General features: G+C 44.8%; 1 protein-coding gene across 1 annotated transcript; it reads right to left on the bottom strand.

Moving 5' to 3' along the window:
* Window positions 1-9: 9 nt before the first annotated feature.
* Window positions 10-16,518, bottom strand: lrrc8aa (leucine rich repeat containing 8 VRAC subunit Aa). The gene is made up of 4 exons (XM_042058415.1): window positions 16,320-16,518; window positions 6,151-7,977; window positions 2,810-3,131; window positions 10-1,404 (listed from the first exon to the last, which is right to left on the bottom strand). Exons 2-4 carry the CDS (start codon window positions 7,965-7,967, stop codon window positions 1,129-1,131), a joined length of 2,415 nt encoding a protein of 804 aa, XP_041914349.1. The 5' UTR covers window positions 7,968-7,977; window positions 16,320-16,518; the 3' UTR covers window positions 10-1,128.
* Window positions 16,519-18,045: the final 1,527 nt, after the last annotated feature.

The following is an 18,045-nucleotide window of genomic DNA, read 5'->3' as shown; positions in this document are numbered from 1 at the left end:
AAGGCCAAGTGTATTAAAGGAGTGTTTCATTGGCTTACTGAGCAGTATGTGTGTGGGTGTTTGACATTCAGTCTCTGTGGCTGGGCATGACAACATACCTGTCAGTACACTCAACCTACCATTCTCTTAGTTAAAACGTTAAAATAATTACAATATAATAATAAACCATATAAACGTCTAATACAAAAAAGTGTTATGTCATGAATGTTAAAACATACATTTGCATATCTTGAAACAAATGAAAAACATATATATAAAATTAAAAAGAAAGTTTTTTTGTGTTTTTTCCTAAAAGCAGCCAGTATTCCAGCATATGACATTAAGGCCATTAGAACAGGAGTCATGAGCGGAGTGACTGCCCGTCTCAAATTCCCTTTTGTAGAAGGACCTTCCATTCTCTAGACTTTCAGAAGTGAAGTAATCCCTCCACTTTACAGATTAAGTACATGTACACAGGCACGCTAGTGTGTGTGTGTGTGTGTGTGTGTTTGTGTTGAGTGTGTTGCACAGTGTTGAGGATTGAAAGAGGGTATGCGTGTCGTCGTGAGATACTGTTGTAGAGCCGTTAGTGTGTTTTTGTTCTCATTCCACGCCTCAACTTTCTCAACCCATTATCAGGCACAAGCTCATAACACACACACACACACACACACACACACACACGCACACACACGCACACACTACCTGTTGTGTAAGTGTGAGCGTCTTTAAGGGTCTTGCCAACTGGCCTTCCTACACTGCCACCTTGAGGCACGGAGGCGTGATTGCACACACACACTTGAGCATGTGCCCTTGCACACATTACATTGCAGAGCTCCAACGTTACATTTCTAATACAAAAGGTGTCTCATTCTTGATTAGCCACACATTCACTCATCTCTCTGTATCTGTCCACACTTTTGTTTTCTTCTAACCATCATCAGCTTGTAGTCCACACCTCATATTAAAAACAAAAAAATCTTTAAAAACAAAGAAATGAACAAACAAAATAATCTTTCAAAACAAAAAGATCCAAAACAAAACATTAAAATAGACAAATGGCCTGTGGTCAAATCCACCCATCGCTCTGAGAGTCTCTTTCTCTCCATGTTCTCGTCCTCGTTTCCACGGTCATCCCCCACCCTATTCTCATGCCTGCTCCTTGTCGGCGCGCCACAGCTGTTCCTTGACCTCGGGCGGCAGCGTGTTGAAGAGGTCCTCCTCCACGACCAGGCCTGAGCGCTTGAGCAGGCGGCACTCGGACAGCTCGACGGGCAGGCCCTCCAGCCGGTTGCCGCGCAGCTCCAGCAGCGTGAGGCTGGTGAGCTCGCCGAAGCGCGATGGCAGCGTGGTCAGGCAGTTGTTGCCCAGGTGGAGCGTGCGCAGCTTGCGGCACTGAAACAGCTCCGGCGGCAGAACTTCGATCTGAGGAGGGGAGGGAGGGAAAGAAAGACAATATGTAACCAGGACAAAAAAAGAAAGAAAGAATGGGAGGAAGGAGAACAGAAAAGGAAGATAGAAAGAAAAAAAATGACAGAAATAAAGAAAGGAAGTAAGGAAGAATGGAAGGAAGACATTGGAGGTGAAAATTATAGTGTAAGTATGGGGAAGTAATAGGGGGAGGTTGAGAAGGAAAGAGAGTGAATCACAAGGAGTAGATGTGGTGAGCACAGTGCCTAGCAAAAAAAAAAAAAAAAAAAAAAAAAATCACCTGTATATTTTACTGACTGAACACATATTTTCTTCTTCAAACACTCCCATACATGTTTACACCCTTTCCCCTTGTAAAGTCTGTGAAGGTGTGTGGGGCAAAGGAATTAGGGATGACTGCACTACATTCTATAGGTAAAACACACTAAAGCCAATTAACACTGATCATCTTATGCCAGCTTTTCTTCAGGCTCCCTCTGTGTGTGTGTGTGTGTGTGTGTGTGTGTGTGTGTGTGTCCGTGAGTGGGGGCGCATATGTGTGTGTGTGAATGTCTATATGTGTTTGGGAAGGGAAGGAGAACACATTGTTCTCTTTGGAAACATACATTGTAATTCCTCAAAGCAGATGATTGTGTACACATTAACTCAAGCATGCGCAGACACACACACACACACACAAACAGAGTTGTTTCTGCTGAGATCATGTCCATCTGGACTCCCCACACACAAATTACACAACTCATTTAGGTCTAACGCGCTAATGGAGCAACAATAAGTGTGTTCGGCACACAGACACAGACACATGCACACACACACACACACACACACACACCACACAAACAAGGCATAGCTGGGAAGTCTCATAAACTGAGGCTATATTTAGGGCCATACCACCTACCTGGACTAGACCCTAAAATAAAACAAATAAACACAAAAGCATGTGCACTCTAAATTCTCTAAGAAACACACATTCTTGCAAAAACAAAAACAACCCAAATTAAAAACATGTGCACACACACACACTCACACACACTCTCTCTCTCTCTCTCGCTCACACACACACACACACACACTATATTCAATTCATCAATTTGACTCTAATCTAATTTCCTGGATCTGATCTAATGTGTCTTTATGAAACCCCAGGCACAGGCCATTTAGAAGAAAGTCCACATGACAAAGCATCTTTTTTTAAATGCAGCCTCAAGTGTTGAACTTTCCATCCACACAAACAAGCACAAACCCACACACAGATGCTAATACGGTAACACACACACACACACAGACACACACAGGCACACACAGACAGACAGACAGACACACACACACACGGACAGACAGACACACACACGGACAGACAGACACACACACACACGGACAGACAGACACACACACTCACCCTGTTGGCCGTGACGGCCAGTGACTGCAGGTTCTGCAGGAAGCCGATGTCCGGGTGGATGCTGGTCAGGTTGTTGTGGCTGAGGTCCAGGTAGCGCAGCTTGCGGCAGAAGAACAGCTGGCTGGGGATCTTCTCGATCTTGTTGCGGTTCAGGTAAAGGCGCTCCAGGCTGGTGAGCGTGCCGATCTGGATGGGGATGTAAGCGATTTGGTTGTACCACAACTTAAGGCAGGTGAGCCGGTGCAAGTGCTGGAAGCTGATGATCTCCTCGATGGTCTTCAGGTTGTTGTCCTTCAGGTCGATCTCCTGCAAGTTGTGGAGACTAAAGGGGAGGGAAAGGGAGAGGGATCACATATGGAGAAGAGAGTCAGATGACTCCAGAATCAAGACATAACAAGAATCATTCAGATGTAGGCCTACATGTGGGTATTCTTGTAAATGGAGGGAAACAAATGGGACATAACTGCAATTATTGGTTGACCACACCCTAGCACAGCAAAAACCCACTAATGAAAAACAAATGGCCCTGTACTCAAGCAAACTGTGAAGGTTATGCTAAGGTTATGCATGTGTACTGTAGGTGTGTGTAAAAAAGAAAGCTAAGCTCAGGCCAATATTTCTCTGGCCAGACAAAATGAGAGTCTGTGTGTTTGTGCAATCAGTAAAAAAAAGCGGTATCAAAATGAAGCCATTTTTTTCAACAAAATAAAATACTATTTTGCTGTTGGCTGCAGTAAGGTAAAGCTAGGTAATTTGTTTATGTCAATTTTGATCCAATTTGACCTTTTTGCTTAGCCTGGCGAGCCAGACCCACATTAAAATGTAGGGTCTGGGCACTCACCGTTTGCAGTGCTCAGTCCGAGGGGCGGGATAATCAGTTGTCTTTCAAATTCCCTCTGCACGCAATAGGACGCAATAGGATATTTGTTTTCAAGTAGCAGGGAATTCAAGCCAAACCGTTGCAACTCTGCCATCAATCATTATGTTAAGCCCACCAAACGACTCTATACACAATTTCAATGGCCTGATTAAGTTTTTCGATTTCTGGAGGTCACAAGCCAACGGAGAGTTGCTAGACTAGCCCTGGCAGCAAAGGGGCGCGTAGGGGCGCGTCTAGATTTCTAGGCTACTTTTTGCCATGTTGCCCACCAAAAATGTCAATCAGCCCATCCAAATGTAGTAGGCTAGAACCAGCCCTACCCAAAATAGTGAATTTTTGGGCCTACACTTTCAACTAAGCTACAGAAATATCTTTCCTATTTAAACACATTTTGACAAAGGTTAACTGATATAAGAAACAGACTAGTTGTATATTGGTGATGGAATTAAAAAAAATACAATTTTACCACTCAGCTAGATATATTGAATAATGAGACTGTTACTAAAAACAATTACATATTTGAATAGGGGGGCGGTAATTAATTACCCTGTAGCTTAGCCGAAAGTGTAGGCCCAAAAATCCACCACTTTTGGAATATTATTACATTTCTATAGACTGACGTCATCATACTCTAGAAAGTCATAATATTTTCTAGTGCTCCATTGGGGCGTGATTATGGGGCGTCAACCAACACAGGGGTGGAAATGCCTCGGCACTCAATTGGATAGACCTAACCAATCAGAGCAACGAAACAGTTTACCGTGAAATATAATCCTGTAGGAAGAACACCCGAACCATCCTTCATATCAACAGATGCCTTAACATTGTCTTCTGGTCGTTTTTAAAGTTATCGTGCATTCTGTTTGTACATGCTGACTCGCCATGAACTGGGGGTCCTTTGATTTGTACGAGATTGTTTATCCTCAGACGAGTTTAGAGGGGTGTGCTGTCATTTTGCGTAACTTCTTGTTTTTTGGTCATCATTGTTTTTCGGTCAGCGGTTAACATTACCAATTCATGAACAGTGACATGAAAAGTTTGCGCTACCAATGACCCCCTCCCCACTTGTGTCCTCTTGGAAATACTCTGTAGTACCGTATTTTCCGGACTATAAGTCGCACTTTTTTTCCATAGTTGCAACATATATATATATATATATATATATATTTATATATATGGTTTTTTCCTCTTCATGACACATTTTTTGACTGGTGCGACTTATAGTAGGGAAAATACGGTACTCTGCAGGCGGGTCTGGTGATAAGACTGTTGCTCATATTGTCCATCATCATAAAAAAAACCATCCAGACAATTTCATTGGTCTGAACAGCTCTGGTTCGGGCATACCGGTAGTTGCTTCTTACCGAAATAAGTCCAGACCGAACTTCCCGACCTCAAAATTTGTGGAAAAAGTTCAGGCTGGTTTTCCAGACCTATTTATATTGAATTTTTTGAAAAATGTCTAAATGCCAAAAGTTTTAATCTGTTTCAGTTAAGGTGCCCAATTTGTTTTAAACTGTATTTAACCTGTAAGAGGTTGATGATTTCTGATATTTGACAAAAATCTTACTGATTTAAAATTGTAAATAAAAATATTTAGGGTTTTAAAATAATCGGTTAACCTCTGTAAATGTTTTTTGATAGAAGAGGACAGTCTTTTGCTAAAATGACACTGTTTTTCATGATAATGTCCCTATAGCATAACCAAACCTGTGTAAATATCTGCCATTATGGACTAAGGCCACCATATTACATTTTTGGACAAACTTCAAGAGGCCCCATGTTTTAATCTGTTCTAATTGGGGTTCTGACACGAAATCCAAAGAGAAAACTTTGGCAGGAAAATAGGCCTAATTTTTCTGGCAGATGACCTGTCTATGTGTGTGTCACTTGAGCACTGCTTGGATCAGTACGTGGACTGACAGGAGAAGAGCCAAAAAAAAAAACCAATCAATCAATAGTCACCCATTTGGCAATGAGACTGCATTAACACTGCAGTAATGATTTGAGCATGCGTGAGACCATGAGTGTGTCTGTGTGGAAACATTGTGGCTAGTACAATTTCCTGACCTCTAGCCGTGTCAAAAAAGACAGATTGCCCTGTGCAGACAAAAGCAATAGCATTATAAAGGGGAAGTACAGGAAAAGATTCTGGCTATGCGTCTTTATCTAACTTCTGTCTGTGCCAACATTTCATGCAAATGTTTTACTGAGGTCTTACATAACCTGGCAATCTATTATGCCACATTTGTCTCAGGACTTTAAAGGTGATTGGCTCTCCCTCATTTAAATTTTTTATATTTTCTATTTCTACAGTCATATTTCTTATCGTTTGTCCAACTGGATCCTATTCACAGTCCTTGCAGCGCTTAATTGAAACAGGAGGGAGAGGGCAAGGATGACTTGGAGACCAGGTAAAAGCGCACCGATTGCCGAGGTACTGACCCGGCGCTGGACTCACCTGAAGATGGAGTGTGGGATCCGCTCCAGGTCACAGCGCACCAGCTCCAGCTCCATCAGGTTGACCATCTTCTTCAGGCTGTTGAGCACCATCAGCTTGGTGCCCTCGTTGTTGATGGAGAGCTTCTGCAGGTGCTGGCCCACCTCGGTCACCACCTGGGGCAGCTTGGTCAGGTTGCTCTTGAGCCGCAGCACCTTGAGCCTCTTGAGCTCCCGTAGGCCGTCGATGACGATGTAGCGGTTGTTGTCGGCGCTCAGGTTGCCCGTCAAGTGCAGCTCACTCAGGTTCTTCAGGCTGTAGATCCACAGCGGGATCTCCTTGATGTCGGTGAACTTGATGTGGAGCGACTTGAGGCTCTCGCGCAGGAAGGCCAGCGCTGGCGCCTCGATCTTGGCCGGCGTGTGGTAGAGCCAGAGCTCACGCAGGTTGGCCAGCTGCGCGATGGTCGGCGGGATGGTGATGTCCGGGATCAGCTCCAGCTTGAGCACCTCCAGCTCGAGGAGGTCGAACACTGTGTCGGGGATGCCGCTGAGCATGAAGAGGTGCAGCTCCAGCTTCTCCTGGACGTTCTTGGTGGCGCGTTGGCGCAGCTTCTCGGGCGTCCACTCCAGGTTGAGGTTGAGCTGCCGCAGCTTGTTCTCGCTCACCTCCGACAGAAAGACGGCAAAACGCTTCGAGTAGAGCGGGTCGTACTGGTCGATCATGTGCAACATGAAGGCAAAGTCGTTCTTGACATCGGGGATGTCCGAGTAGCTGCTCTCCTCGCGGATGGACTCGAAAGAGTAACGCTTGAGCGAGCGACGGAGCATCCAGCACAGCGTGTAGACGCAGATGAGGCCGTAGACCATCACCAGGCTGATGTAGAAGCAGGCCAGGATCTTGAAGAGAGTGGCCAGTGGGTGGGCGCACAGGTAGAGCCGGTAGCCAGTCAAGCGCTCCAGGTCCACCGAGCACCATACGCTGAACTCGATGTGCCGCACGTAGTACGCCGTGTAGCAGATGATGAGTGCGAACTTGACCACCTTGATGAGCGTCTGGCGAATGTAGAGGCGGTAGACGATGTCGCCCTCCTCCACGTGCACGCGGAACTTCTTCACCTTCTCGAAGAGCGCCTTGGCCTGCTCGCCCTCTTTTTTGTCCAGGACACCCGTCTCGGAGCGGTCCACGATCCCTTGCTCCAGTCGCGACTTGGTGCGCTGCAGCATCGGCACGCTGGCCTCCACGTCCTCGGACACGTTGGACATCCGCTTGTGGTCGCCGCGCGCACCGTTGGCCTTCATCGACTGCTGCGAGGGCGGCGGCTTGGGGTCGCTCTCCTCCACCACCGTCTCGGACAGCGCTCGCGTGGTCCATGGCGAGTCGAAGCACTTGAGCAGGATGGACACAAAGTGCTCCAGCTTGGAGCTGGTGCGCGGGAACTTGAACCAGAAGTTGCTGCAGGCCAAGAAGATGAGTGTGTGAAGCAGCACCAGATAAGGGAAGTACTTAGCAAACCAGTGCAGCTTGTTCTCGTAACACACAGCGTCCACATAGTTATACTGGTGCCGGTCCAGGTCATACTGGATCCCCTTGGGCTCCGGTGGGCCCACCATGCTCGGGTCGGCGCTGACGTTCTGGTGACCGCAGGTCAGGTTGACCACCCACTTGCAGGGCAGGCAGATCATCTTGTCCTGCGTGACCTGGAGCGTGCCGCCAAAGACGGCGATCATCAGCATGACGATGGAGATGTAGTCCGTGAAGACGTCCCACCACGGCTTCAGGATGCGGTACGCCGGCTGCGTGTCGGCAAAGTACCGCAGCTCGGTGATGGGGATCATGATGGCTTACCTGAAGAGAAGGAAAGAGGTGGGAATGGTGTGAGAGAAAGAAAGACAAATGATGAAGAGATAGAGAGGATAGATAGAAAGAGGTGAAGAGAGGTTGACAGTACGATGGAGGCAAAGAAAGTGAGACAAGATGAAGAAGAGAAACATGGAAGGGGTTAGTTTGCGAGCATAAATTCTCGGACACTCACTGATGCATTTAAGCACACGTGCACTCACACACTCATTCCCCACCACCACAGAGACGCACTGATAAAATGCTAGACAGAAGGATTTCTGTGACCATATGGACAGATTGAAAACCGCAGACAAAGGGCTACTTCACTGTGGTTGAGTCTACGCACATGTGCGTGTGGTTTATGTAAAAACCCTTTGTCTGCATTTGTAACTTTGTTTCTGTGTGTGTTTGTGTGAGTGAGTATATGTGTGTGTGTGCATGTGTATGAGTGTGTGTGGTGGGAGATGGCTGTGCCTCAGCTGAACTTCATAAAGTCTTATTTACCACGGCTCGCTCAGTCCTGGTTGGCAGCGCCATCTCTCTTCATTGCCAGATTGGCACATGGCGGAGCCATTATGTCTCCCATCTGTTCTTGATCTCTTCTGTTACAGCTGTAAGCCTAGCACCACACCAAGTATCTAAGTGTGTGTGTGTGTGTGTGTGTGAGTTAATTCTGTGCTGAGACATCAGAAGCTAAATAAAGATTGTCAATATAGCAGAACAAAAGTTCTGACACTGCATGTGGAGAACACACGCATACAAACACACTCTGACACACACACACACAGTCACCTCCCTGATGGATCAATATGACTAAATATAGATTTTCCCAGGCCAGTAGGAGAGAGGAAATAGCACACTGGGTCATAAACACATATGAATTAATTAGGTGAATTAATCCAATAAAAACCCAGCGATAGAGAAATACAGAGAGAGAGGAGGGGAGAGCAGGGATGGACAGAGACAATTAGACAGAGGGAGGTAGGAAGGGTGCGAGAAAGCGACTTCGGAAAAAGGCATCTCCCAGTCTCCTATTGTTCCTCTGTAGCTGTGGAGGTCCCTTACATAACAGGTCATGGACGTTTTTGTGTGTGTGACTGTGTGTGTGTGCATGTGTGCATGTGTGTGTGTGTGGGTCAGACAAGACAGGAAAGACTGAGTCAGACAGGGTGACGACGCCACAGAGTTGAATCCCAGAGTGATTCTTCAGCTATAGTAACTTTGTGTCCCTGACCTAAGGACTGCTTTGCTGTGTAGGGAAACTGCAAACACACAGACACACCTAACACACACACTTGTCCCAAATTCCAAATTGTTTACAACTTCTGTATTAAAGTGTGTGTGTGTCTTTCGTGTGTGTGTGTGTGTATGTTATTCAGTAACTTATGTTCTCAGTACATGGTGGCAATAGCAAGGGACAGAGAGGGTGAAGAGCCAGAGAGACGAAGCATTCCTCAGAGAATTATCCTTAATAACCATTTAGTCAATGATTTGTCATTTAAACAGTCAGGAGTTTGGGCTTAGGAGCAGCTGTGTGTGTGAGAGAGAGGGAGAGAGAGAATGTATGTTTACTTTGGTTCTTATCTTACTATTCTCATTCCATCTGTACCATTTCACATCCACACACACATACATACTGCAGGATCCCCCCCACACACACACACACACCTTCTAAAGCAGAATCTGTATCCAAACCAGCGCGGTTTCCTTTCCAAGACCGCAGAATAAACAGGAGGATGAGAGTGTGTGGTGTGTGTATGTTTTTGTGTGTGAGTTTATGTGTGTGTGCTCTGATCAGCTCACTTGTGTGCGACATTTCCTCTTTATATCAGGGAGTGGTCAGGAGACAGGGTCCATAAACATGCACACAGACACTTTTTTTTGTGTGTCATCTCCATCTTTCTCCCCCTCGCTCTCTTCCTCTGGTTTTGTCTTTTGAGGGACAGGGCAGACATTTCACCTCCTCTACAAGTAACCCTAAGCAACCAGCACCCAAGCGCTGACATTCACACACACACACACACACACTTTTGTTTGCCTACACACATTTAGCTGCTTTAAGACAGAACAGCTACTGACAGGGTGAGGGACAACAACTTTGTGTGTGTGTGTGTGTGTGTGTGTGTGTGTGTGTGTGTGTCATGTGTGAGGTCCAAAAGGGGAACAGAAAGCCTTAATTTTCTGGGTAAAAGATTAGAAACGTGACTGTCGACAGTATAAGAACAGGGGGGAAAAGATGGAGAGAAAAAGAAGTGGTGAGGAGAAAAAGAAGTGGAAAAGTCAGGAGCGAGGGAGGACTAAAGAAAGAGATTAATTACAGAAAGAGGGAATAAGAAGACTGAGGGGGAGGACAAGTCACTCGAAGTGGACAGGAGTGAAAGCCAGTGAGGAGAAGGAAAACTGATACTGCATGTAGGCCAGCTTCTCGGAACCAGTCTGGTCTGGTCAACCCTCAGCAGCCCTTAATCCCATAGCAAACCAAGTGAAGACAACCTCAGAGGACATCTTGTACCGTCACACCAGTGAGTGAGAACTTGAGTGAGAACCTACCAGCAGACTACCAGGGACAATAAAGTACCTACCTATCGAGAATGCCTAGGGGACACACCGTTTAGCCAGGTGGGACAAAGCTCTGTGAAAACGTAGCTTGGACATTAGGCACTTGAATGATATACTAACACATTTTGACTATGACAGCAATTATGGGATTGCTGCAGTGGATCACCACTTTGGCAGCAGAACGGCATCATTGGGAACTCTGTTTAACAAGACAGTTTAGCAGTATGAGCAGTGCTTCAGTGGGCAGCTGGAGAATGCTGTGTGTAGTTGGGCACCGCTTCACTTGGGTGGAAAACCGGTTAGGCAGTGGAGTAATTATCTAGCAGAGGAGTTGCGCATCTGCGTCTATATGTAGTCACTCATTGGGGGAGTTTAATTCATTCCTTTTAGTTCATACTACTCACTACTTCTGAGAAAGATTGCGGATAGTTTTTATTTTTGCAGCCCTTCAAAGATTTCAGCTTGTGTCAGTAACTGTGTGTGTGTGTGTGTGTGTGTGTGTGTGTGTGTGTGTGTGTGTGTGTGTGTGTGTGTGTGTGTGTGTGGGTGCATCTGCCCTACCCTGCCCTTCCTTTCCCAGCAATTGCACACAAAGCAAAGTGTGTGGTTTGGTCTGTGGTGGCCTGACTGGGGGGTAATCATTACTAAAATGCAGGGAATGGTCTCAGCTCTGTGCACTAAAGGGCTTCTGCACTAAAGGACATTTATAGCATTTGGTCAAATCACTTTGTGGTTAGATTTCTGGGATTTAATGTTCTCCGGATGTGGCAAAACATAGAAAGCAAGAATTATCTGCACCTGTTAAGAGAGAAAGAAAGAGAGAGAGATAGAGACAGGGGACACTCAATATCTTTCTACTCAGATATTTGTTCCCTCTCTCTCTCTTTCTCTACTTGTGGTCATCAGACCATTCAAGAGTCATGACTGCAGTACAGTCAGGTGGCTCTGATTACGCCTGTTAGCTCAGATTGGAGAAGGGGACATGTGCAACAGCAGCGCTGCAAAAATCTGTTCCAACTCTGTTCTAATAACCATTTATCTGCTCCTAAATTGTCTTTTAATGCTCTGAACAGTATGAAACAAGACCTTGTAGTGTCCATTAAAACAGTGCAAACACACACACAAACACACACTTTCTCTCTCTATCAAATTCTCTCTTTCTATCCTTCATTTTTCCCCTTATTCCCCCCTAGTCTCTATCCTCTCATTCGTCTCATCTTTCGTGTCCAGGTATTTCTCTCTCAACCTCCCTTCTTTCTCTCTCTCTCTCCTCAATCCCCCCAGCTCTCTCAAATACACACAAAGAGACCATTGTTGGTCAGTTCTTTGTCCAGGCAGAGTCCTGAATAACATGGCCGATGCCAGTGGGCAGTGGGCACTCCTTAAAGCACTCACAGAGACACGCTCTGTACACACACACAGCCTTCACCATAGCCTACTTCTCCCTCACATGCACAAAAACAAAAACAATGCCTATTGTATAGCGAAACCATTTCTCATGTGAAACTGTCCAGTGAAAAATCCCACTCACTCGCTCACTCATTCATTCACCATTTCCTGGTTAACAGGTTGACCCCCTACCACTACATTGCCACCTCAGATGAATCATTCTGTCCTCTTGGTCATGCTGGGGCTCCCTGGTGGCCTTCCTGACTCACCAGTTTCTCTTTCTCTCTCGCCTGTCTAAACCAACACCCCCACGTCTAATTTCTCCTCTCCTCTCTTTTTCCCTCCATCTATTTTCTCCACATCCACTCTCTCGTTCGCTCCTCTATAATTCCACCTCCCTCAGTCTCTGTCCCCCCCCCCCCCCCCCTCTCTCTCTCTCCCACATCCCTCCTTGACTCATCTGACTGTGCCCTTTTTCGAGTCACATTAATTATGATTCTGCCCTAGCCTACTCAGCGAGCTTTTTGCCTGGCAGCTGGGAGCTCTGCTGCTGTTCTGTCGCTCAGGGGGTGATGATGCCAGAAGGGCACAATGGGGCACATCGGGTTTCTGCAAACTCAACAACATCAGCTCTCCTTTCATACCTGAAACTCAATAATGACAGCATGACAACCTGAAGTGTGTGGGGACATAAACCCATATGGGAGAAAATTGTGTGAGCGCTCACCTACTGTTATTCTGGTGTAACAATCTGAACTCATTTAAAATTAAGCTACCGGTACACTAATTCTCAACAGTATAACCATGCCAAGCAGCATCAATACAGCGATAACACCTGCAGACAATAGACCAGGGCTATTCAATTAGTTTGTAATGGGGGCCAGTTCATGAAAAGAATCATAACTGAGGGGCCAGAGAAATGCGGCTTGAAATATGAGTAATCACATTAACAGCTGTATATACAATGAAATACAACAGCAGCAATATGGGTGTTCAAATGTTGTATTTTGTACATGCATAACAACATCATTAGCCGGTTGTTGGTGGCTAATATGGAATGAAATCTGTGATAACAGATAACGCAAATGGAATCTTTGCACAGTAACTGCTAGGTCCAAGATTTCCAGTGAGTACAAACAGGATTCAAACACTGTTCACGTGAATTAAATGTGTAATCAGTCGCATATGTAGCTCTTCTGACTTATAGGCCTACTTGTTACATTTGACGTTCCCACCATTTAAATGAGATGACCGTGACCTCTAGATTTTTTTTAGCAGTGGGGGCAGGCCAGTCATAATAGCCTAATAATAATAATAATAATAATAATAATAATAATAATAATAACAACAACAACAACACGGGAGTCCGGGGGTGTCTCCCCCGGGATTTTTTTCTTTTCTGGTTGCTAATCACACTATTTTAATGTTTTGAGAGGGACAGGCCCATCTTTTTTCTGACGCACCTAACGTTACCCCATGCATTAAACCAAATGTCACTGCTTGAATAAATGAAAAACATAGCCTACTGAACATGGGCATCGTCATAGTTCACGATGACAATGAAAACGTTTAGCCTAGGCCTACTTGGTTTCTGACAGAAATTACGTTCTGTGCCAACATATTGTAGAAACACAAACATGGCCTTTATTTGGCAAACGGAGGTGCAAATCATCTCCTTTACTTTCTTTGGTTATTATAAAGTCTACGATACACTTTAACGTTTTGCCGTCGCCGCATTTACAAATATGCAATTTACCTTCGTTAGGCTATCAGTGATACTTTTTGCTTCGAATCGCAATTGAGTGCGCATTTAATGTAACATGCCACATGATTTCCAAGAGGCCTTTAGACAGGCTCATTTCTGACTTCACTTGCATTTGTTTATGTTGTAAGACGTGAAGAAATGAAGGACATCAGCATGCAATATGCTACTATATAGGCTAGAAATACTTTTAAATTCCCTTTGAGTCGGATCTGCTCCTAACCTGACCCTAGCCAGATGAATTTCGTTCCGCCTAGCTTCACTCACATCCATCTGGGACCTCTTCCATTGAGAGTGATTTCTGCAACCGACTTTATGGTTCAGCCAATAAGGACGCAGGGCAGGAGTTCCATAGATGTGACATAGCGTAGAAGCGACTGTGACACTGTTATTAGAGTCACGGGTTGGCTTCGATGTGAGTGGTTGAAGTAGCACGTCAATAGATGACGGACAAGTGGCTTATTCAATCATATGCAAGCATTTTTTTGATTAGGCCCAGCCTTCTGAAGCAACACTTCAATGGATCGGTTCCAGATGGATGAGTGGAGCTAGGCGGAGCGAAATTCATCTGGCTAGGGTCAGGTTAATCTGCTCCTCCTTTTAGCCAAGTTTTGCAAAAATTGTGCCCGTGTTTTTTTTCTTCTCGATATTGTTGACAAACTATTTGTGTGGTACAACCTGTTAAATATTAGTAGTTCATAAACTCCAACGTGCCAATTTAGGTTTAAACTAAACTATGGCACTTACGTTCAGCTTATGTACAAATATAATGAATTGTAATGTAGCCTAACTTGTTCAATGGGCTGAGGTGCAGTGGCTGCAGGACTGATGAGGTGCCGTTTACACGACGCCGGTTTTTGTGAAACCGGTGAGGTTTTGTTAACGGTTACGCCTTGCGTGTACACGACACCGGCAGTTTAGGAGACCGAAACCGAAGTGGGAACTTTTGAAACCGCAGGCTAACTTTTGCCGTGTAGATGCCTGTAGGCAACTTTATGACGACATAGCCCCACCTCTCAACTCAGCCAAGGCACTCGACCTGACATGCTGCTTACCAAACAAACCAAACCATTTATTTATCATATTAAAATGTTTTTCTTTCCCCGGTCATGATTTATGTGCACAATGTAGCCTATCAGCCTTTAGTGGCTAAGTTAGAAGCACACGTTAGCTTAACTTAGTTAAACATTAGCTTACTGCATGTTAGTGTTTTCTTCAGTGGTGCTCAGACCTAATGCAATGCGTAGGCTAAGCATTTGCAATTTCACATAGCAGTCACATACCTTGAAAATGAACTTCATTAGTTTAACAGTTGAATTGAAAACCGAATTGTCTGTAGTCTCCTTATTTCAGGCGACTGATTAACCAGAGCCCTGACATTCTCTGGCTTAACTAACTGTTTCAACAATGTTTTCTTCTACGCGATTCACGCAAAAATTATCGTGAAGCTTCTGCACAGCGGCGTCATCGGCTGCATTACAGCACATTTAGCCAGTTACACCTCTGTGTGTACACGCGAGGTTTTTTCTTGCCGGTGTCGTTAAAGGGTACTTGGCAACCATTTCAACGTAATATACCCGTTTACAAATCATTTGGATGGTTAAATGACCTGTTCCGGTGAAAATGGTGACTTTCCCCGCTGCACCATAGCGTCCTCAGGCGGAAAACCAACCTTGCAACATTGAGACTACCGTCCCGGAAAGAGAAATGAGAAACAAGAAACTAGTTTAAATCGTGTTTCTTACCTTGTAACATCCACATAGTTCTGCCAAACTTATGCTAACCGTTCGCTAGCTTGTAAACAAATCCATGTGCTTTATCATTACCTTTTCCCACAGTTTGAAATAGCATAATGCACAATTTCTCCAGCAGAGGGGGAAATCCTGCCAAGTTTTCCTTTAAAAGGTATGAAAGCGGTAAGAGAAAATTCACCCGGCGGCGAGCGAGAGATGCAAGAGATTTTTTTTTTTTTAAAGGGCCAGTACAAATGACCCGCGGGCCGCCAATTGAAGAGCCCTGCAATAGACCATAAAAATCCGTTACCTTCCGTTTCTCTCCCTCCTAACTCGTGCAAATTCCAGCCTGTAGGCTACTCAAATATGAAACAGTGGTTCTTTCTGTTGGTTAAAGAGAGGCAACCCATGTAGGCGAAGGGAGTGGGTGAACAGGATGTTTAGATTGGGCTGTAGTCTACCCAGATCTGTGAAAAGCCCCCCTCTGCCTTGCAGCCAAGGAGATACGCTCATCACCTGTGCATGAAGTTTCAATTCATTCAGTCGAATCCCTTCACAGCCTCCTCAACAACAACTTCTAGCCTGCGACATGGAACGCGCAGCTGCCACCATAGACTAGGCTACTGCCTCAGCTGCCATGAGCTACCTGAAGAAGCTTACTTATCGTCAAGGAGAGCTGATAACTTCGGTCGCAACGGAACCTACTTGGCTGAAGCGGACACCCAAGAGTTGGGTGACAACGAATGAATCTCCCGTAAGCGTTAATTTGGTCGCTGCCCCATTGCCGATGGTATTCTCTTTTGTTGGACACCAGCACCACCCCGATTTTTGAAACCGCTTCAGGCCGACAAAGCGACACTTTACACACACACCCGGGAGACAGACCAAAGTCGTAGCCTACTCACCAGGTTTGTTACTTTGACGCTGTCTTCTTTCAGCCACACATAGCTGATACATTTCTTTCCCGTCTCAGTGCGGGAAGCGACCTCTCAGTCTCTACACTCCGAAAAACTCCGGAGGAACGCGGCTAGCCACACCCAGGAAATTGCGTCAGAAGAGCCACTGCGGCGTTCCAGACTCTTCGCTGATCCGACAGAATGCGGTTCTCATATGGGTTCTTACAAAACAGAGGCAGACCTATCCTTGTGTATTTAAGGTCGCTTGACGTAGGTGCAGGTGGCCCAGTGACACCGGCTGATTTGACGCATCGTCTGTAGAGTTGAGGCGTGAGGCCCTACACTTTAAAGATGCAGTAAAGGATAATCCACCGCCAGATTCCCGTCTATTTCATCTCTGTACCACCCGTGTGAATAGTTCCCACATTAGTGTGTGTGTGTGAACATCTAAACTTGCATTGTGAGAGACCCATATTAGCTGGGAAGGAATATGTGAAAAATCATGAAGATTGGGCACTTCTGGATAAGTTTTTGATTTTTGGCAGGATGTTAGGTATAGGCCTAAGGTTTTCAAAAATCCATGGATACAAGTTGGGGTGGCCCCCCTAGTGGCAGTTATCCATAAAATCCAAAATGGCCCCCACCGAAAAGAGGAAAGGTTATATCTCAGTTCCTTTAGTCTTAAATTGTTGTATAATGTATTTTTCTCTACTTTGTTTGATACAAGGAATCCAATTTTGATATGTTCTTCTTATTTTAAGTCAATTTCCAAGTTAAATCTAGCATCATAGTCATATTTAGCTCATAAACTGTCAATATCTCTGAAAAAGACACATTGAAATATTACTCAGGTCCCTAGACCCATATTTTTACCTCCAAGGTATGCTTTTCTTTGTTGATTGGATAGGTCACTATAACTATAGTGTCAAATATCACATGTTGTGACCAAAAGGACCATTGTTGAGGCCTTAAATAAACACAAATTCAGAACTATGCCACAGTGAAAAGTTACAGTATATTAGGCTTTTCACCATGTTAAGGATTAATATTACATAATATATATATATATATATATATATATATATATATATATGGATTTCTATGCAACGTCACGAAAACGTGTGCGCAACCAAGAGGCAGAAAGCAATATAGAACAGCATAGAGCAATGCAAAAGAGCAAAAGAATGAAATTAGTTTTTGTGCTGAAAACTGCACCAATTCGAAATATTGACCTAAAGTGTGTTGAAACATGATACTGAGTGTGAATGTATGTCTCATAGCCCATCACGAGTAAAAATTAACAGGTATGATAAGGGATCAGATTCCAAAAATAATTCCGTGGAAATGCATGGATTCCAGTTGCTGCTACTGGAAGAAACTGTAATCCATGCATTTCCACTGAATTATTTTTGGAATCTGATCCCTTATCATACCTGTTCATTCTTACTTGTAGCTTGACTAAATCGTGACTAAATTCAAGATGGCTGCAAACGCTAAACTTCGTGAAGATACTGTCTGCATAAATCGTCTTGTAAGTAAACTACCAGTGCTTTTTCAAAGTTCTCAATGTCTCGTTTTAAATGTCAGGGCCCTCGGAAGTCTACCAATGAAGTGTGGAGATACATTGAGCCTCGTAAATGGTGTAAAACAGTGATTTATTTGCATGGCTAGCCCGATGCCGAAGCACCACCATTGAAAAAGCTGTTGGTAGCATCGGCTAACTAGCGCCAGATTT

This window comes from Alosa sapidissima, chromosome 13 (assembly GCF_018492685.1).
Source record: "Alosa sapidissima isolate fAloSap1 chromosome 13, fAloSap1.pri, whole genome shotgun sequence".
Taxonomy (NCBI): domain Eukaryota; kingdom Metazoa; phylum Chordata; class Actinopteri; order Clupeiformes; family Clupeidae; genus Alosa; species Alosa sapidissima.
This window is presented reverse-complemented; position numbering and strand designations above follow the sequence as displayed.